Source organism: Epargyreus clarus, unplaced genomic scaffold (genome assembly GCF_041222505.1).
Source record: "Epargyreus clarus isolate Ecla_fem2 unplaced genomic scaffold, WU_Ecla_fem_2.2 ptg000009l, whole genome shotgun sequence".
In the NCBI taxonomy this organism is placed as follows: Eukaryota; Metazoa; Arthropoda; class Insecta; order Lepidoptera; family Hesperiidae; genus Epargyreus; species Epargyreus clarus.
This window is the reverse complement of record NW_027332217.1, coordinates 7895605-7910557: the sequence shown is the minus strand read 5'-3', so window position 1 is coordinate 7910557 and position 14953 is coordinate 7895605. Positions and strand designations below refer to the sequence as shown.

General features: G+C 37.1%; 1 protein-coding gene across 1 annotated transcript in view; it reads left to right on the top strand.

Annotated features, from left to right (window-relative positions):
* Positions 1-14710, top strand: part of KaiR1D (Kainate-type ionotropic glutamate receptor subunit 1D) — a 31555-nt gene extending 16845 nt beyond the window's left edge. The window contains exons 9-19 of the mRNA XM_073076608.1: positions 120-272; positions 1622-1840; positions 3245-3495; positions 5772-5951; positions 6260-6391; positions 7711-7909; positions 8654-8885; positions 9419-9534; positions 12949-13104; positions 14104-14112; positions 14194-14710. Coding sequence (XP_072932709.1) covers positions 120-272; positions 1622-1840; positions 3245-3495; positions 5772-5951; positions 6260-6391; positions 7711-7909; positions 8654-8885; positions 9419-9534; positions 12949-13104; positions 14104-14112; positions 14194-14346 — 1800 coding nt within the window. The 3' untranslated portion in view covers positions 14347-14710. The remainder of the gene's footprint in view (positions 1-119; positions 273-1621; positions 1841-3244; positions 3496-5771; positions 5952-6259; positions 6392-7710; positions 7910-8653; positions 8886-9418; positions 9535-12948; positions 13105-14103; positions 14113-14193) is intronic.
* The last annotated feature ends 243 nt before the right edge of the window (positions 14711-14953 follow it).

Genomic DNA, 14953 nt, shown 5'->3' with positions numbered 1-14953 from the left:
GTGTGGCGGTGATCCTTGCCAGCTTGAACCATAGTAACATAGTACATAGTACATAAATTCAATTCATCCTTTTTATATTAGCTAGATTCCATAAATATTGAAGATATTTTTCACAACAGACAGAAACAGCTTTGATGTACGACGCGGTGCACTTGTTTGCTAAAGCTTTGCATGATCTCGACACGTCACAACAGATTGACGTGAGGCCTCTATCTTGCGAGGCGGAAGACACCTGGCCCCATGGGTACAGCCTCATCAACTATATGAAGATCGTAAGTAGAAGATAAATTCTATCTTTAAAATAAGTTACTCTCATACATTACGACGGAATTTCAGATAGAATATCTTTAAAATAAGTTACTGTCATAAGTTACTAACTAATTAGAAAATTGTCGCCGTTGGGATGTAAAGCTCTGTATATTCCGAGGAATTTAGAAAATGTGCCTCCATTAAACATATTCATGATTAAATTCCTGAATATATGATGTCAAATTATTCACCGTTAACGCCCGCTTTTAAAAATAATAAATTTTTCCTTTTTTGCCCATCAAAAATATAGTAGGCAAATATTGTCAAATTTCTAATGGCCAAATATCGTCAAATTGCAGTCTTTAGTAGACAAAACATTGGATAGATTGTTTTTTAATAGCGTGACGTATTTTTTTCCATTTTTCTCATAAAAATAAAAAGTTTTCACGAGAACAATGATTCTTTAAACCGATAAATTAACTTAAGTGAACCGTCAAAAGCAACTCTCTAGATAGATAACTCTTCACTTCAAACTTTTGAAATACCTCGTTCGAAAGAAGTCAAACAAACAATAATATTATTAACAAAATGAGGTGCAGGATTGGATGAGTCTACGGATTAACTGCTTCACCGTGTCGGGAAGTTCTCAAGCCGTTTAAGTTACTTCACTTAAAAGAGTAATGTGGTGTTCTTAGCTCACTTCATAATGTGTTCATTTTGTACCACTTTGGTGCTTCTTCTTATAAACAGTGTTAAAATTTACGTTTTAAACTGTTTAACAAGACAAACTATTTTCGTTACACAAGTTTTATAGGGAGACACGGGCCGTATTAGAGAATTGAGCTTTTTAAATGAAGGTCTTACTTATATTCTACCAGTGTTTTTCAGTATGTGGATTGTAATTCCTAGGAGGGACATTAAGATAAAAACAACAATAATTTAAAAAAAATATTTTAAATGAAGAAAATCTTAACCACTATTAATATATGTCCGGTTTGAGTACTTTATTATGTTTTTATATTTAACACAAGAACTTAATATGAAAATTAGGTATTGTACGTATTCATATCTATTATATTTACATTTATTATATTTCATGATGATTGTACAGATTTCATGTTTGTAATTTAAAAAAAACACAAGTTTGCAATATAGGGTGGTAGGTGGTCGCGATTTATTTTTACCTACATACCTACTAAGATGATCGTACCACGCACTGGAAACTTGAAAAGCACTGGACATAAACTAAATATAACTAACTTACCAACTGCTAAAAGTTAAAAATTTCCACGTGTTACGAGTACAAATGGCGGTTGTTAGAAATACTTCAATAAATTAATGGAACTTCCACAAAGCGTTATGTTTCAAACAGGTCGAGATGAAAGGATTAACGGGAGTTATAAAGTTCGACCATCAAGGATTCAGGAGCGACTTTACTCTAGATATAATCGAACTTACAAGGGATGGATTACAGAAAGCGGGAACTTGGAACTCCTCAGAGGGTGTCAATTATACTAGATCGTACGGCGACAACCAACGGCAAATAGTGGAAATTCTGCAAAATAAGACTCTCGTAGTCACTACAATTTTGGTAAGCAATAAACACGCTCCAAGTGTACAGTATTAATCCACCAGAAACATTTTACAGCTCTCCGGCGACCCACAAAAGTAAAATTAGCGTTCTCAACATTCTACTTGTGTTTTCTCTTGAAAGGTAAACAAGGGATTTGTTCACATATAATTTAAGTACACCTCAGTATGGCTGCACGTTTCGTATACTCTTTGTTTTCCTTAAATAATATACAAAGTTTCTTTTACACAAAAATGTTCAATTTCAATCATTTAACAATTTTTTATTCTGTGTTTTTTATATATATTATAATGTACTCATCAATATTCATTAATATCATTTATGATACTGCAAAAAATATGTTGTTACGACATTAAAGATGAAATTTCAGTATGATTTTTCAAATCAAATGAAAAAATGCCTAGTTATTAGTAAAATACATAGTTTTAAATAATAATATATTTCTCTATATCTTATTAATTTGATAAAATATTACGAGCATTTCAATGGCGCAAAAGAGCGCACACTTTAAGCATAAATCTTTTGCGAGTAGCCGATAGCTCACATTTACATTCCGATCCCTAGATCTCACCATACTGCTTGAGGAAAAAGGCTAGTGAGTAATTGACGGGTAACGCAGTTCGAGGGTTACTCCATTGATCTCATTCGTGAGATATCTTAACTTCTGAGCTTTAATCAAAACTAAGAGATTTGAACATAATTATTTATTATTACCTTCACTTACTGTATACATACATTGTAAGGGCCTAATATAATAATATTGTTGTTTGAACCACACGTTAGAGCTACAGTTTAAGCCTAATTTGTCTGCAAATATTTACATTAATTCCCTAGAGCTCGCCATACTGCATACAGAAAGAAGCGAGTGAACAACTGACGGGCAACGCACAGTTCGAGGGTTATGCAATCGATCTCATTCCAGTTATATCTAATATTTTGGCCTTCAATTACACATTCAAACTGCATCATTTGTTCCGAAATATAACTGTCATAACCGACAATATAAAACGAAGCAGCCTAATATAACAATATTGTTATTTAAACCACGTAGATGTGCTACGATTCTAGCATAATTTGTCTGCAAATAGCCGATAGCTCACATTTACATTCGTTCCCTAGAGCTCGCCATACTGCATGCGGAAGGAAGCGAGCGAGAAACTGACGGGCAACGCGCAGTTCGAGGGTTACGCCATCGATCTCATTCATGAGATATCTAAAATTCTTCACTTCAATTACACATTCAAACTGCATCATTTGTTCCGAAATATTGCTGTCATACCGACAATATAAAACGAAGTAGCCTTATATAATAATATTTTTATTTATACCACACAAATGAACTTCAGTTCAAGCCTAATTTGTCTGCAAATAGCCGATAACTCACATTGATGTTTAATTCCCTAGAGCTCGCCATACTGCATGCGGAAGGAAGCGAGCGAGAAACTGACGGGCAACGCGCAGTTCGAGGGTTACGCCATCGATCTCATTCATGAGATATCTAAAATTCTGGGCTTCAATTACACATTCAAACTGGCGCCGGACGGTCGATATGGGTCCTACAACCGGGAGACTAAAGAGTGGGACGGAATGATACGGGAATTGCTGGAACAACGTGCCGACGTCGCGATCGCCGATCTCACCATTACTTACGACAGGTATTTGTTTGTGTATTTAGGTAAAGACCCCGTTTAATAGACGTTTTGATGTAGATAGACAATATTTCTAGTATTTTATATAGGTTTCAAAGATGTGTAAAACCTACTCATCTACATTTGGGCTTTTCATTTGAAAGGAGACTGGTGAGCAGAGGAACAGTATGGCTTATTTTTGTTTCCCATTTAATTAATGTTTTTGCCAAATTAGTTAATCGAGCTTCTTTTTTCGTTGCGAGTATTTTAAAATAAAATTTTCTAATGGCTGCAATATTTCGAAACCTTAAAATTAATAAGAGTAAGGTACTCGTTAAACACGAAATTCGAAAAGTTGATTTGATTTGTTGTTTATAGCTCAAATAAAAACATTTTCTTTAAGAAAAGGATTCAGCTTTTATTTTAAAACAAAACGAGTAGTAAGTTACAGAGAACAAATATCAGTAGCACTACCATGAGTTGGCATAGAAACGCCACTATAGAAATTGTAAATAGAAAACTATCGTCATTTTGCTAGTGAGTAACATAACTACTATCGTTACGGTATTTCTTGACAACGTCTTTCAAATTAATGACTCATGGGACCAAATTTGTATGGCAATAGATCATAATGACATTCGCTAGCGATTTGATTTCGATAGGTTTTATACGTTACGAGTGGCTCACACTACGGAATTTAGTTCTACGAGTAACCACCAGAGGCGCTGTACAATTTTTCATACATTTATTTTACGCAGTCGCTAGCGAGTAATACTTTTGTAAACTCATGGTAGTGCTACAGTAGTTGTTGGAACAAGCGTTATTATTTTAAGTTGTGATTCTGACTGCTATAGTATCAGACAAAGGGCTTATACCAAAGGACTTATTTACATAACACAGAAATAATAACAGCTCACTCGCTATCTAAGTTATTTTCTCTATTCTATTTCTATTAAATTTAAATTTTATTAAGTACAATAAATACACCATCTTTACCCTTCATTAATAACCAAGAATCGGGTTATATTATTGTGCTTCTTAGCGCTGTAATGAAACAATAATGCTTAGTTCCTATGGATTCTGAAAATAACGACAAACTATGAGCCTTTGTGAAGACAAAACGTGCCCAAACTTAATGAGATTATGTTATTTAATTAAGAAATTCCTATATCGTCTATGAAGTACCGATCATTTTAACATAACGCGCTTAAAGGAACATAATTTCGAAGCTATTCATCAAAGTTCATCATAGTTTTATCGCTTAGGAAAATTATTATTACAATATACTTAGTATTATTCGACATTTGATTTTTTATAATATAGTAGTAACAGACGAGCATGCAGTCCACCAGATGGCAGATGGCAACTGCCGCCAATGGACATCTGTATTCAATCCCAGATAGGATTAGATATTCCTACCTGATCTACTAAGCTGGAACGCCTCGAAAAAGTAACGTGAAAAGTGCTTAACACTGCTGTTATTAGGTAGAGATAGGTGTTGCGGTAGTGCCGCCGGAGTCGAACCACAAAGGATTCTACCACCTTCAAAATTGAATTCAATCTTTATTGAAATAACTCGACATATACATCCAAACTCTTATAGGCGAAGACCTCATACCAAGTACCACATTTCTGTTATGTTATAGTCACATTATGAAAACTAACTTCACATGCAGGCAAAACTGCGGACACAAAGCTGTGTAGCATAAAAATGGAAATCCCCAACGAGTTAGAACGATAGCTCGTTTAAAACACATGAAGCGGAATGGTGTGATAATGGCTGCGTCTCTGCACATAGTTCTAGTTCTACGAGTATGTTACAGAAATGTATCATCTATTTCTGTCTTATAACATTAGTGTTATGTCTTCCTTACCAACCCGAAAGCATAGCGCTTTATGGGTTGGTAAGGAAGACATACTGATACTTGTATAATAGACTTGTCTGATATATCTTAAAAACAACTCAGACCTAACCTAACCAGGTAAGGTTAGGTTAGGTCTAAGTTTTCTTTCTTTCTGTGGACAAGTGCTGTTAGCGTACCCGTGGTCCCAACAAAGGCCGCCCAGTGGAACTTCGAGAAGTTTTCGTTGCTAGGAACACGGCATATCCTCTACGGTTCCCCCGCGACTGAGAGGAACTCATGCCCAGGATTTCCCCATGTAAAAAAATAATAAAAAAGTTTGGTTTAGGGATTTTTTTTTAATTTGTTTATTGCTTGTTTATTGTTTTTCTATATCTTGAAAGAAAATAAAATAACACAAGTAGAATATTTTAAAACCTGATCATAATTATTTTGTGACAGAGAACAAGTGGTAGACTTCACGATGCCGTTTATGAACCTGGGCATCTCGGTGCTCTACCGCAAGCCTATCAAGCAACCACCGAACCTGTTCTCTTTCCTGTCACCACTCTCCCTGGACGTGTGGATCTACATGGCCACTGCCTACTTGGGCGTGTCGGTACTGCTATTCATACTTGCCAGGTAAGACTCCAGCCACTAGAAATGCACATATTATCTAAACTTGAAAGAAACTACTACAATAGTATTATAAAAATAGAACATAACAAATTGAGAGATGATGACGAAATACGAGACCTTTATAGTAAGTAGTTATTGCTTCTAGTAGTAACTGATGTCAATAAATTGATAGTATTTATTGTTGATTATTTTTATTACGTTTTATACAGAAAGTCCAGCTTACATCAACGTTATTCTGCAAGTAACCAGTGGAACAATTTCTTAGAATAAGTAGTAAATGTACTGATATATCAAATAAGTTCATCCAATAGGTTTACTCCGTACGAATGGCACCAAACGCATTCACCAGACGGCGAGAAAATGGAGAATATTTTCTCTCTTGCCAACTGTTTGTGGTTTGCGATCGGATCACTTATGCAGCAGAGCTGTGACTTCTTACCCAAGTAAGAGAACAGATACTTCGCATGTTGAAGAGATGATTGAAACACACTTGTATTCGCATCAAGTGTGTTTCGATCACAAACATTGACGAGATCTGAGTGAACTCAGCGAAGTCCACAAATAGTTATTGGATAATTCGCCGACGCGTTTGCGGGGTAAATTGGCTATTTTTTTCTGTTAGGGCCTTTTTCCTGTCGCGCGGTTCTAAGCTCGCACGTGTCTTATCCGCATGCGTGAATAAACTCGCTGCAGTTTACGCAATATACATGCATATTTCATGCATACCAGGAAAGGAAAAAAATGCATAGAATGTAAGTGGAACGTATGTGGACCAAACTGCACGCGAACAAAAACCTGCGTGACAAGAAAAAGGCTCTTATACTCGAAGTATCGGTTTCAAAAAGTCAATTACAAATTACTTCACTGTAGGTGGGGAAGCGGGCGAATAATTCAAAACTATATTGTGAATGACGGGCCGTGTTTGGGCGCAGGTTCAGCCCCTACGAGTGGGACAGCCCCCGCAACTGTCTTGACGAGCCGCCGGTGTTGGAGAATCAGTTCACTCTCTTGAACTCGCTGTGGTTCACTATCGGATCCTTGATGCAGCAAGGTTCGGATATCGCACCGAAGTAAGTTCAATCGCCAGCTCTAACCGATGGCTATATCAATGATGACTTGGCTCTTAAAATTCTTTTTAAAATCATGACTTCTCAAAGGGCTGTTTTACATCAGATAGTTAACAAAATTGAGTTGGAAAACGATTTTGTATCACTGAAAAGTAGCTTCAAATCCGCAGTCTGGATGGAGAAGACCGTTTGGCTAATTAGTTTCAAAGCGACCACAGCCCTTTGTGAATTTCAAGCTTCGGTGGTTGCCTAGAGCGTCCAATTTAAATAGAGACGTGCTAGTAATATCAACTAGCCTTGGTTTTCACTATAATTAGTTAAAGACTCCGTAATTTAGTTGCTAATCAACTTTAATAGGATGTTTTCGATGTGCACGCGATATTTCTGTGCTTGTGTAGTATCCTAGCTTGCTGCATCAAAATTCTAAATTAAAATTAATCTTATTATAAAATAAAAACGCAATTAGCTTTAGATTTCTTTTACTATCAGTCAGAATAGATACATAAAACCATCTTTGTTTGTTATTCCTATGCTGAGAACTGTTATTAAATAAAATTTAATTAAGTTGGAGATAATTAACGTTATTTACAGATGTAGATGATATTTGTGAGTTTGTTGTAGATATTAATTGTGTTTGTGTAATAGTAAACTGTGACGGGTATTCGGTAGTAACGTATATTTTTGGATTTAACCAGAGCCGTGTCAACTCGAATGGTAGCTGGGATGTGGTGGTTCTTCACTTTGATCATGATATCTTCGTATACCGCTAACTTGGCTGCTTTCCTCACTGTTGAGAGAATGGACTCGCCCATAGAGAGTGCTGAAGATTTGGCCAAACAAACGAAAATTAAATATGGCGCGTTGAAGGGCGGCTCTACTGCTGCCTTCTTTAGGGTAATATTTATTTCAATTATTAAGTTTTCTAACAATTCTGAATATTTTGTGTAGAGGATGAAAATTAGATAATTACTTTAGAGTTTAGTCGTCTTCAAGTTAACCTTCTCTTACTTTTCTATTGTTGAAAGCTTTGTTTAATAAAATAGGCATTGTAACATTTAAGAATGGATTTGCTTTCAATCTTAAATTCGATCAAAGTTTGCAAACAAGAGAATTGTAATTGTTATTCAATTATAACGTGACACTTCTAAAACTGGTATCACTTCGAGTTTGCTTGTTCGAATTCATAGATTTCATTAATTACACTCATAATATTTGTCCCAATCTTGTTTCTTAGAAAATGTGCCTCTCAGATAATTGCCAATCAATGTAAATCGATAAAAGATATATTTTATCTTACGTTAAAATATAGACAACAGAACAGTCGCGAATGAGAAATGTATTATTTTTCGAGCGTATATATTTGTATGTATATGTGTGTGTGTGTGTGTTTGTGTCTCATTCTTTGGTCCGACGTAAAGCCCAATCGGCTTAACGGAAAAGTAGAGTATAAAGTATAATAAAATATATATAATATAAAAAATAAAGTATAATATAGTATAAAGTAGTTTCATTTAAATTGTGGGAGTGACATAGACTAATTTTAAGAACTCTGTTTTTTGTTTCTAAAATAATTTATTGCATCTTTCTTAAAGAGCCTCAAGTCAAGGCTACATTACTAACATGACTATTTTTGTGTAGGATTCGAACTTCTCAACGTATCAACGGATGTGGTCATTCATGGAGTCTGCGCGACCTTCGGTATTTACCAGTAGCAACAAGGAGGGGGAGGAGAGGGTGATGCGGGGCAAGGGGGCGTACGCGTACTTGATGGAGTCAACCACCATAGAGTATGTTGTTGAGCGGAACTGTGACCTTACGCAAGTTGGTGGCATGCTCGATTCGAAGGGCTACGGGATTGCTATGCCGCCTAGTGAGTACTTGATTCTTTACACAGAATATATATATTTTTTTTATAATTTAGAAGTAGCAGACGAACATGCAGTCCACCTGATGGTAAGTGACTACTGCCGCCCATGGACATCTGTAATCAACCCCAGATAGGATAAGATATTCCTACCTGAGGTCGGCCACAGATGCGCCGCTGCTCCTGAGGACTAAGCTGAAGCGCCTCGGAAAATATGTCTCCCTTACCACACCCTTTCTACTTTATAGCAGCACTGAGGAGGTGTTTTTAATAACCATGTCCGTATCTAAAAAAAACTAATGAATTAGCTATTAGCGAATAAATTTAAACTCATTATAATTTTAATCAACATTTTCAAAGTAGAAAATATTTTTCAAAGTGTGCACTTAACAGTTTGCTGTTTGAACTTTACGCATAAATTGATCACAAGCATCAAATTAACTAGGGTTAATTAATTAATGTGTTCACTCAACCCAGTTCACTAGTGACTGAATAAAAATATGAGCATAATTTTCTAACGTAAATTTATGTCCACTTAGACTCACCATACCGCACTGCCATCAGTGGCGCTGTATTGAAACTACAGGAGGAAGGCAAACTGCATATACTGAAAACGAAATGGTGGAAGGAAAAGCGTGGAGGAGGTTCATGCAGGGTGAGGTTTTGGACCTAATAAAGAAATAACACTTTTTAATTATAGCCCGTTTTTTTTCTACGACTGCATGGACATTGACGAAGACTAGCCAAACCAGAAATATTCGCCTTTTTGATGTCTAACTAGCCGCAGATAGAACCCGGAATCTTGTATATTATACCGGTGTATTGACTCTAACCCAATGCGATGTCAGAGAGTATCAAACTGGTATGCAATCCAGGTAATGTTTACGGCAATGTTCACAACTAGCCATGAACAATGGACAACTACAAAAAATAGCAAATAGAATAGGTGCACCAAATTCAGTCACATATTGAATACTGTCCCCACCTATTTTAACATTCTAAAGTCAATCATACCCTTGTTACCCCGCAAGACTTACTTGGACCTCCGCAAAAAACTGCCTGCCATACAATTTTTTTCAAACACAAACATAAGAGCTCTACACTCTTAACACATCATTCAAACCAAACAGAAACGCAAATACAAATACAACAGCTGGTATGAGCCAATAAACCGAAAATAAGAGTAGGTGTTGGCAAATCGTCTATATGATAAACACTTGACATCAAATATCTGACTATCGTACGGCTTACGTTGAGAGAATCCAAGCCGGATCAAGTTTCAATATACCTCAGATGCCAACCCCTCGGTGTTAGCCGAAGTGAAATTCAATTTCCTCTCAATACGACCAATCTGATAACCGAGCGAAAATATCTATCCTCGATAGCTAATAGGCTCAAGTTACACTTAAATAGTAAACAATTTATTGTTCAGTTATAATATTTTACATAAATAAATGATTGATCCTTGATTTAATTTATCAAGGTAATATTAAATAAAGGTAAAATTAGTCTACTTTAACATTTGCGATTGTAGTCATCTGCAGCCTCATCGAACAAAATATAACAAGTCAAAATATAACCTATTTTACATTTACAAGTTTAGATGTCTCTGGCCTAGGCGAGTCGCTATTTACACGATCGATTATAATCATAGGTCGCCCGCGCAGCAAAAGTCGAATCCTAGCGTACTTTGACATTCGCAATTGTAGTCACCTGTAGCCTAGTCTAATCACTATTTACTCGGTAAATTGTAATCACCCGTCGCCCGTGCAGCAAAAGTCAAAACCTAGCGTACTTTGACATTCGCAATTCTAGTCACCCGTAGTCGCCTTTTTTTTACGCGGAGAAATCCTCATGGATCCTCTTCTGCCCGGGGGAGCAAAAGGGGTATGTCGGACTCTTACCGATTAAAACTCCGCGGCGTTCCTCTGGACGCTCGGTGCCGGGTCACGAGGAGCGTGAGCATTACATTCGCGGCCCGGCAACGTCGGCTGGCGCTGGTGTTAACGCCAGCCACGTCCCGAGAGGGAGGGGCCCCTCTCATTGGTGTCCCTCATAAGATGGGCGTGCAGAACGCTCACACGACATCTCGAGCCCTTGACGCTGGAGTTGGATTCCCCCGAATCCACCTCCGTAGGCTTATGGGACGGGGAAAGGGTGGCCTTCAGAAAAAGCCACCCTACGACGTCCCGTGCGTCTGCGACGCCTGGGACGTCGTAGGGTGGTGGTAGGGAAGTGCCTGGGAAGACAAATCGTCCTCTCTGGCTCTCTCCACCGCCTCCTTCGCAAGCATCACAGCTTCACAGAAGGAGCGAACCGAGTCACCTGTAGCCTAGTCTAATCACTATTTACTCGGTAAATTGTAATCACCCGTCGCCCGTGCAGCAAAAGTCAAAACCTAGCGTACTTTGACATTCGCAATTCTAGTCACCTGCGGCCTAGTCAAATTGCTATTTACTCGGTCTAATGTAATCACCCGCCTCCCGTGCGGCAAATGGCAAAATGTAAATACTTTGACATTTGCGACTTATTCACCTGCGTCCTAGTCGAATCCATATTTGCAAAGTCGAGTATAATAACCTGTCGACCGTGCAGCAAAGTCAAAACCTAGCGTACATTGGCATTGGCAATTTTAGTCATCTGTGGTTTAGTCGAGTCGCTATTTACACGGTCGATTGTAATCACCCACCCGGTAAAAGTCATCTGTGGCTTAGTAAAATGTTTTTTTTTTTTATAATATAGGAGTAGCAGACGAGCATGCAGTCCACCTGATGGTAAGTGGCTACTGCTGCCCATGGACATCTGTAATCAACCCCAGATAGGATTAGATATTCCTACCTGAGGTCGGCCACAGATGCGCCGCTACCCCTGAGGACTAAGCTGGAACGCCTCGGAACAGTCTGTCTCCCTTACCACACCCTTCAAAACGAAACACAGCAGCGCCTAACACTGTTGTTATTGGTTAGAAATAGGTGTGGCGGTGGTGCCGCCGGAGTTGAACCACAAAGGGCTCTACCACCTTCATCTACACCTACATCTACTTAGATTTTTTTCGCGACGCTAGTTTTCACCGTGCCGTAAAAATCAACTTTTGAAAATCCTGCATAATGATAAAGTCGATTAGGAGCTGTTCTTGCGCATGAACTAACAATTCACACAAATACATAATAATAAGCTGAACCCTAAGTTTGTCCCGGGCCAATGTTTAGGAATATAAGATCGCACTAATAAGCGAACAGAAAGTTAACGACGAATTTTACAGTAGACATAATATTCTTCTCACGATCCCCATTTAGCAGCGTAGACATTTATATTTTAGCGCAAATAAAACTAAAATTAGGTATCATTCATAGCCATATTTTATGATTAGTCACGAAATAAGTCACTTATGTCCCATTGAAAACTATAAAGTGGGGAGTTATTGAGTTTAATAGGTCAGCGGATACTTGTGAATGCTGACATATTTAGTATGTACTTTATTTGTAACGATCGATGGTGACCGCGGAGTGTTGCTTCCTTTTTACTTTTTTCTAACGAGCGTTTTGGTTGAAAAAAACATATGATTTGAAATTACACTTCTCAAGTGGGGAGAGTTTTAAATCCCATGTCACTCACTTATGATTTTTCTATGTTATGTACGTGTTAGTAGCTACAATGCCAAAATTATTACTTGTTTTAACGATGAAGAAAAATATCGGGAAAGACCTACGCGCCTGAGAGTTCTTTAAAAAAATCTCAAAGATATTTAAATTTTATAAAGCTCTCCCGATTTGACACCCAGGTACGTACCTCTGATTTTTCAAAATTATGTGCGTTTTAGAAATTAATTCTCACATTCTTTGTGGCTGAAAAAAAATATCGCGAAGAAACCTACACGAATTAAAGTTATTTAAAGAACAAGTTTCTCAAAGATGTGTAAAGTCTATAAACGCCTTTAACTTTGAGAAGAAACCCGTGTCCAATATTGTGCAAATAATAGTTTAACGACGAACAATTAATCAACCAAGAAAACGTCGATTTTATAACTTTAAGATTTAATAATTTATAACTAAAAATTTAATTGCAACAGGATGAAACATCAAAATCATCGTCGACTGCGAACGAGCTGGGCTTGGCGAACGTGGGCGGCGTGTTCGTAGTCCTGATGGGCGGGATGGGGGTGGCATGTGTCATCGCAGTCTGCGAGTTCGTGTGGAAGTCGCGGAAGGTCGCTGTGGACGAGCGGGTATGCCACTCAATACTAACTATGACTAAGAAATGATTCTTTAACGTAAATAGTGTGTAGATAGCCTACACTCATTGCCTCTTGGAAATCTAGGTTACGATTTAGTTCAACTAATGACAGGAACTCTACTTAGTTTAGTTAGATGTTTACCTCACATTGATTAAATAGTTGTGGCGGATACCACAGTTACACAATAAGATAAATTATGAAATAGACCCTGAAAAAATATTGAATTAATCATTTGCTTTGCCGGAATCGAACCTGAAATTATTTGCGCGTCTGATCAGTATCCGACTTCTTATATACAGACGATAAATGATTTTCTGAACCACGTAACTATTCAGAACAGCCTATATATCGGGTATAATCCAATAAAATATAAAAATATTTCTGAATTATAATTTTAATAGACTAAGAAACAAAAATATCTTATTTGTCTAAGTATAATATGACGTTACGATATAAACGATAAATATTAATATAAAAGTTGTATTAAAAGAAAAGGCAAAGTTACCTATTAATCTAATCAAAGTAAAATACCTGGACCGAAACGAAATTTAATCCTTTTTTTCTGGAATAACCTCTAACAAAGATTACATTTTTATTTGACTTAATCTTATTTAAGTCTAGTTTAGTCATGTTTGACCTTTTGATTAGTTCAACTTTCAATTTAGATTATCTAGTATTTCTTAAGAAAAATTGTGACAAAAATGTACTTACAAATATTACGTAATACTTTACTTTTTATATTAAGATACACTTAATTCATATTCCTTTTTTTGTTCTAGGTTTACTTTTAATTGTTGGTAACAACTTTATTTTCGTTATTAAGTAGGCTCAATATAGTAGATAACGCTAGCCAAAGTAAATAGATTTGGATATTTTATAAATAATATTATGTGTTATGAACTTATTATTTAACTACTTAAGTAATATAACTTGTCGATTATAAAATTCTAATTGTGTATTTTTATCTTTCACGCGGCAACGGAATAATAGAAGGAGGAGGTAAACTTTTTCGAAAATTAGTTACTCTGGGGAGCGCATACAAAGCCTTCTGATGTGATACTGTTTATTCTGTCCGTTCAGGCTTCACTTTGTTCGGAAATGGCATCGGAGTTGCGTTCTGCGTTGAAGTGTCCGAGCGGGGCGGGCAGCGGGGGCGGGGCGGGGAGTACGCGGGACGGCGCCGGCTCCCCGTACTTGCACTACGGGTTCAGTACAAAGAGCCAGCTCCACTAACGCCCGGAGCGGGCCTCCTCGCCCCCCAGCGATGTGTAGGCACGCGACCCTCCGGAGGCTCGCACCAAACCCGCATACGTGCTATTGACTGCCAAAAGGACCAGTGCTTATCGATGTTACGTAATGACGATTTGTAAATAAGCCATATCTTCATCATAGCGTAAGCCACTGTTGTGACGTAAGATAAAGTGTTTCAGTGTTTTAGTCTATAGCTTAAGATTAATTATTGTGATCCGATTGGAATTACGTAATTCTCCTATCCTAAACTACGTCAATGTATTATGCACGTGCCAAATTTGCATTTGTGCCAATTTTGCGGTAGTTTAACTATGTGGATGTAAATACTGTAATACAAATTAAATATCGTGTTATCTATTACATCCATTACATTTCTACTTACTTAGTATCGATTTCATTTTGTTTAATGTCGAATAATTCAACGTTCACTTATAAAATTCATCGAATTTCACTATGTACTACCTGTATATAACTCATTAGGTAGCAGTAGATTCGAAGCATAATTCTCAAATTGTGTTTAACATTCGCATAAATACCATGAAAGTGTCTAATACATCTTAAATGTTTAGATATAACTTACTAAAGTTTT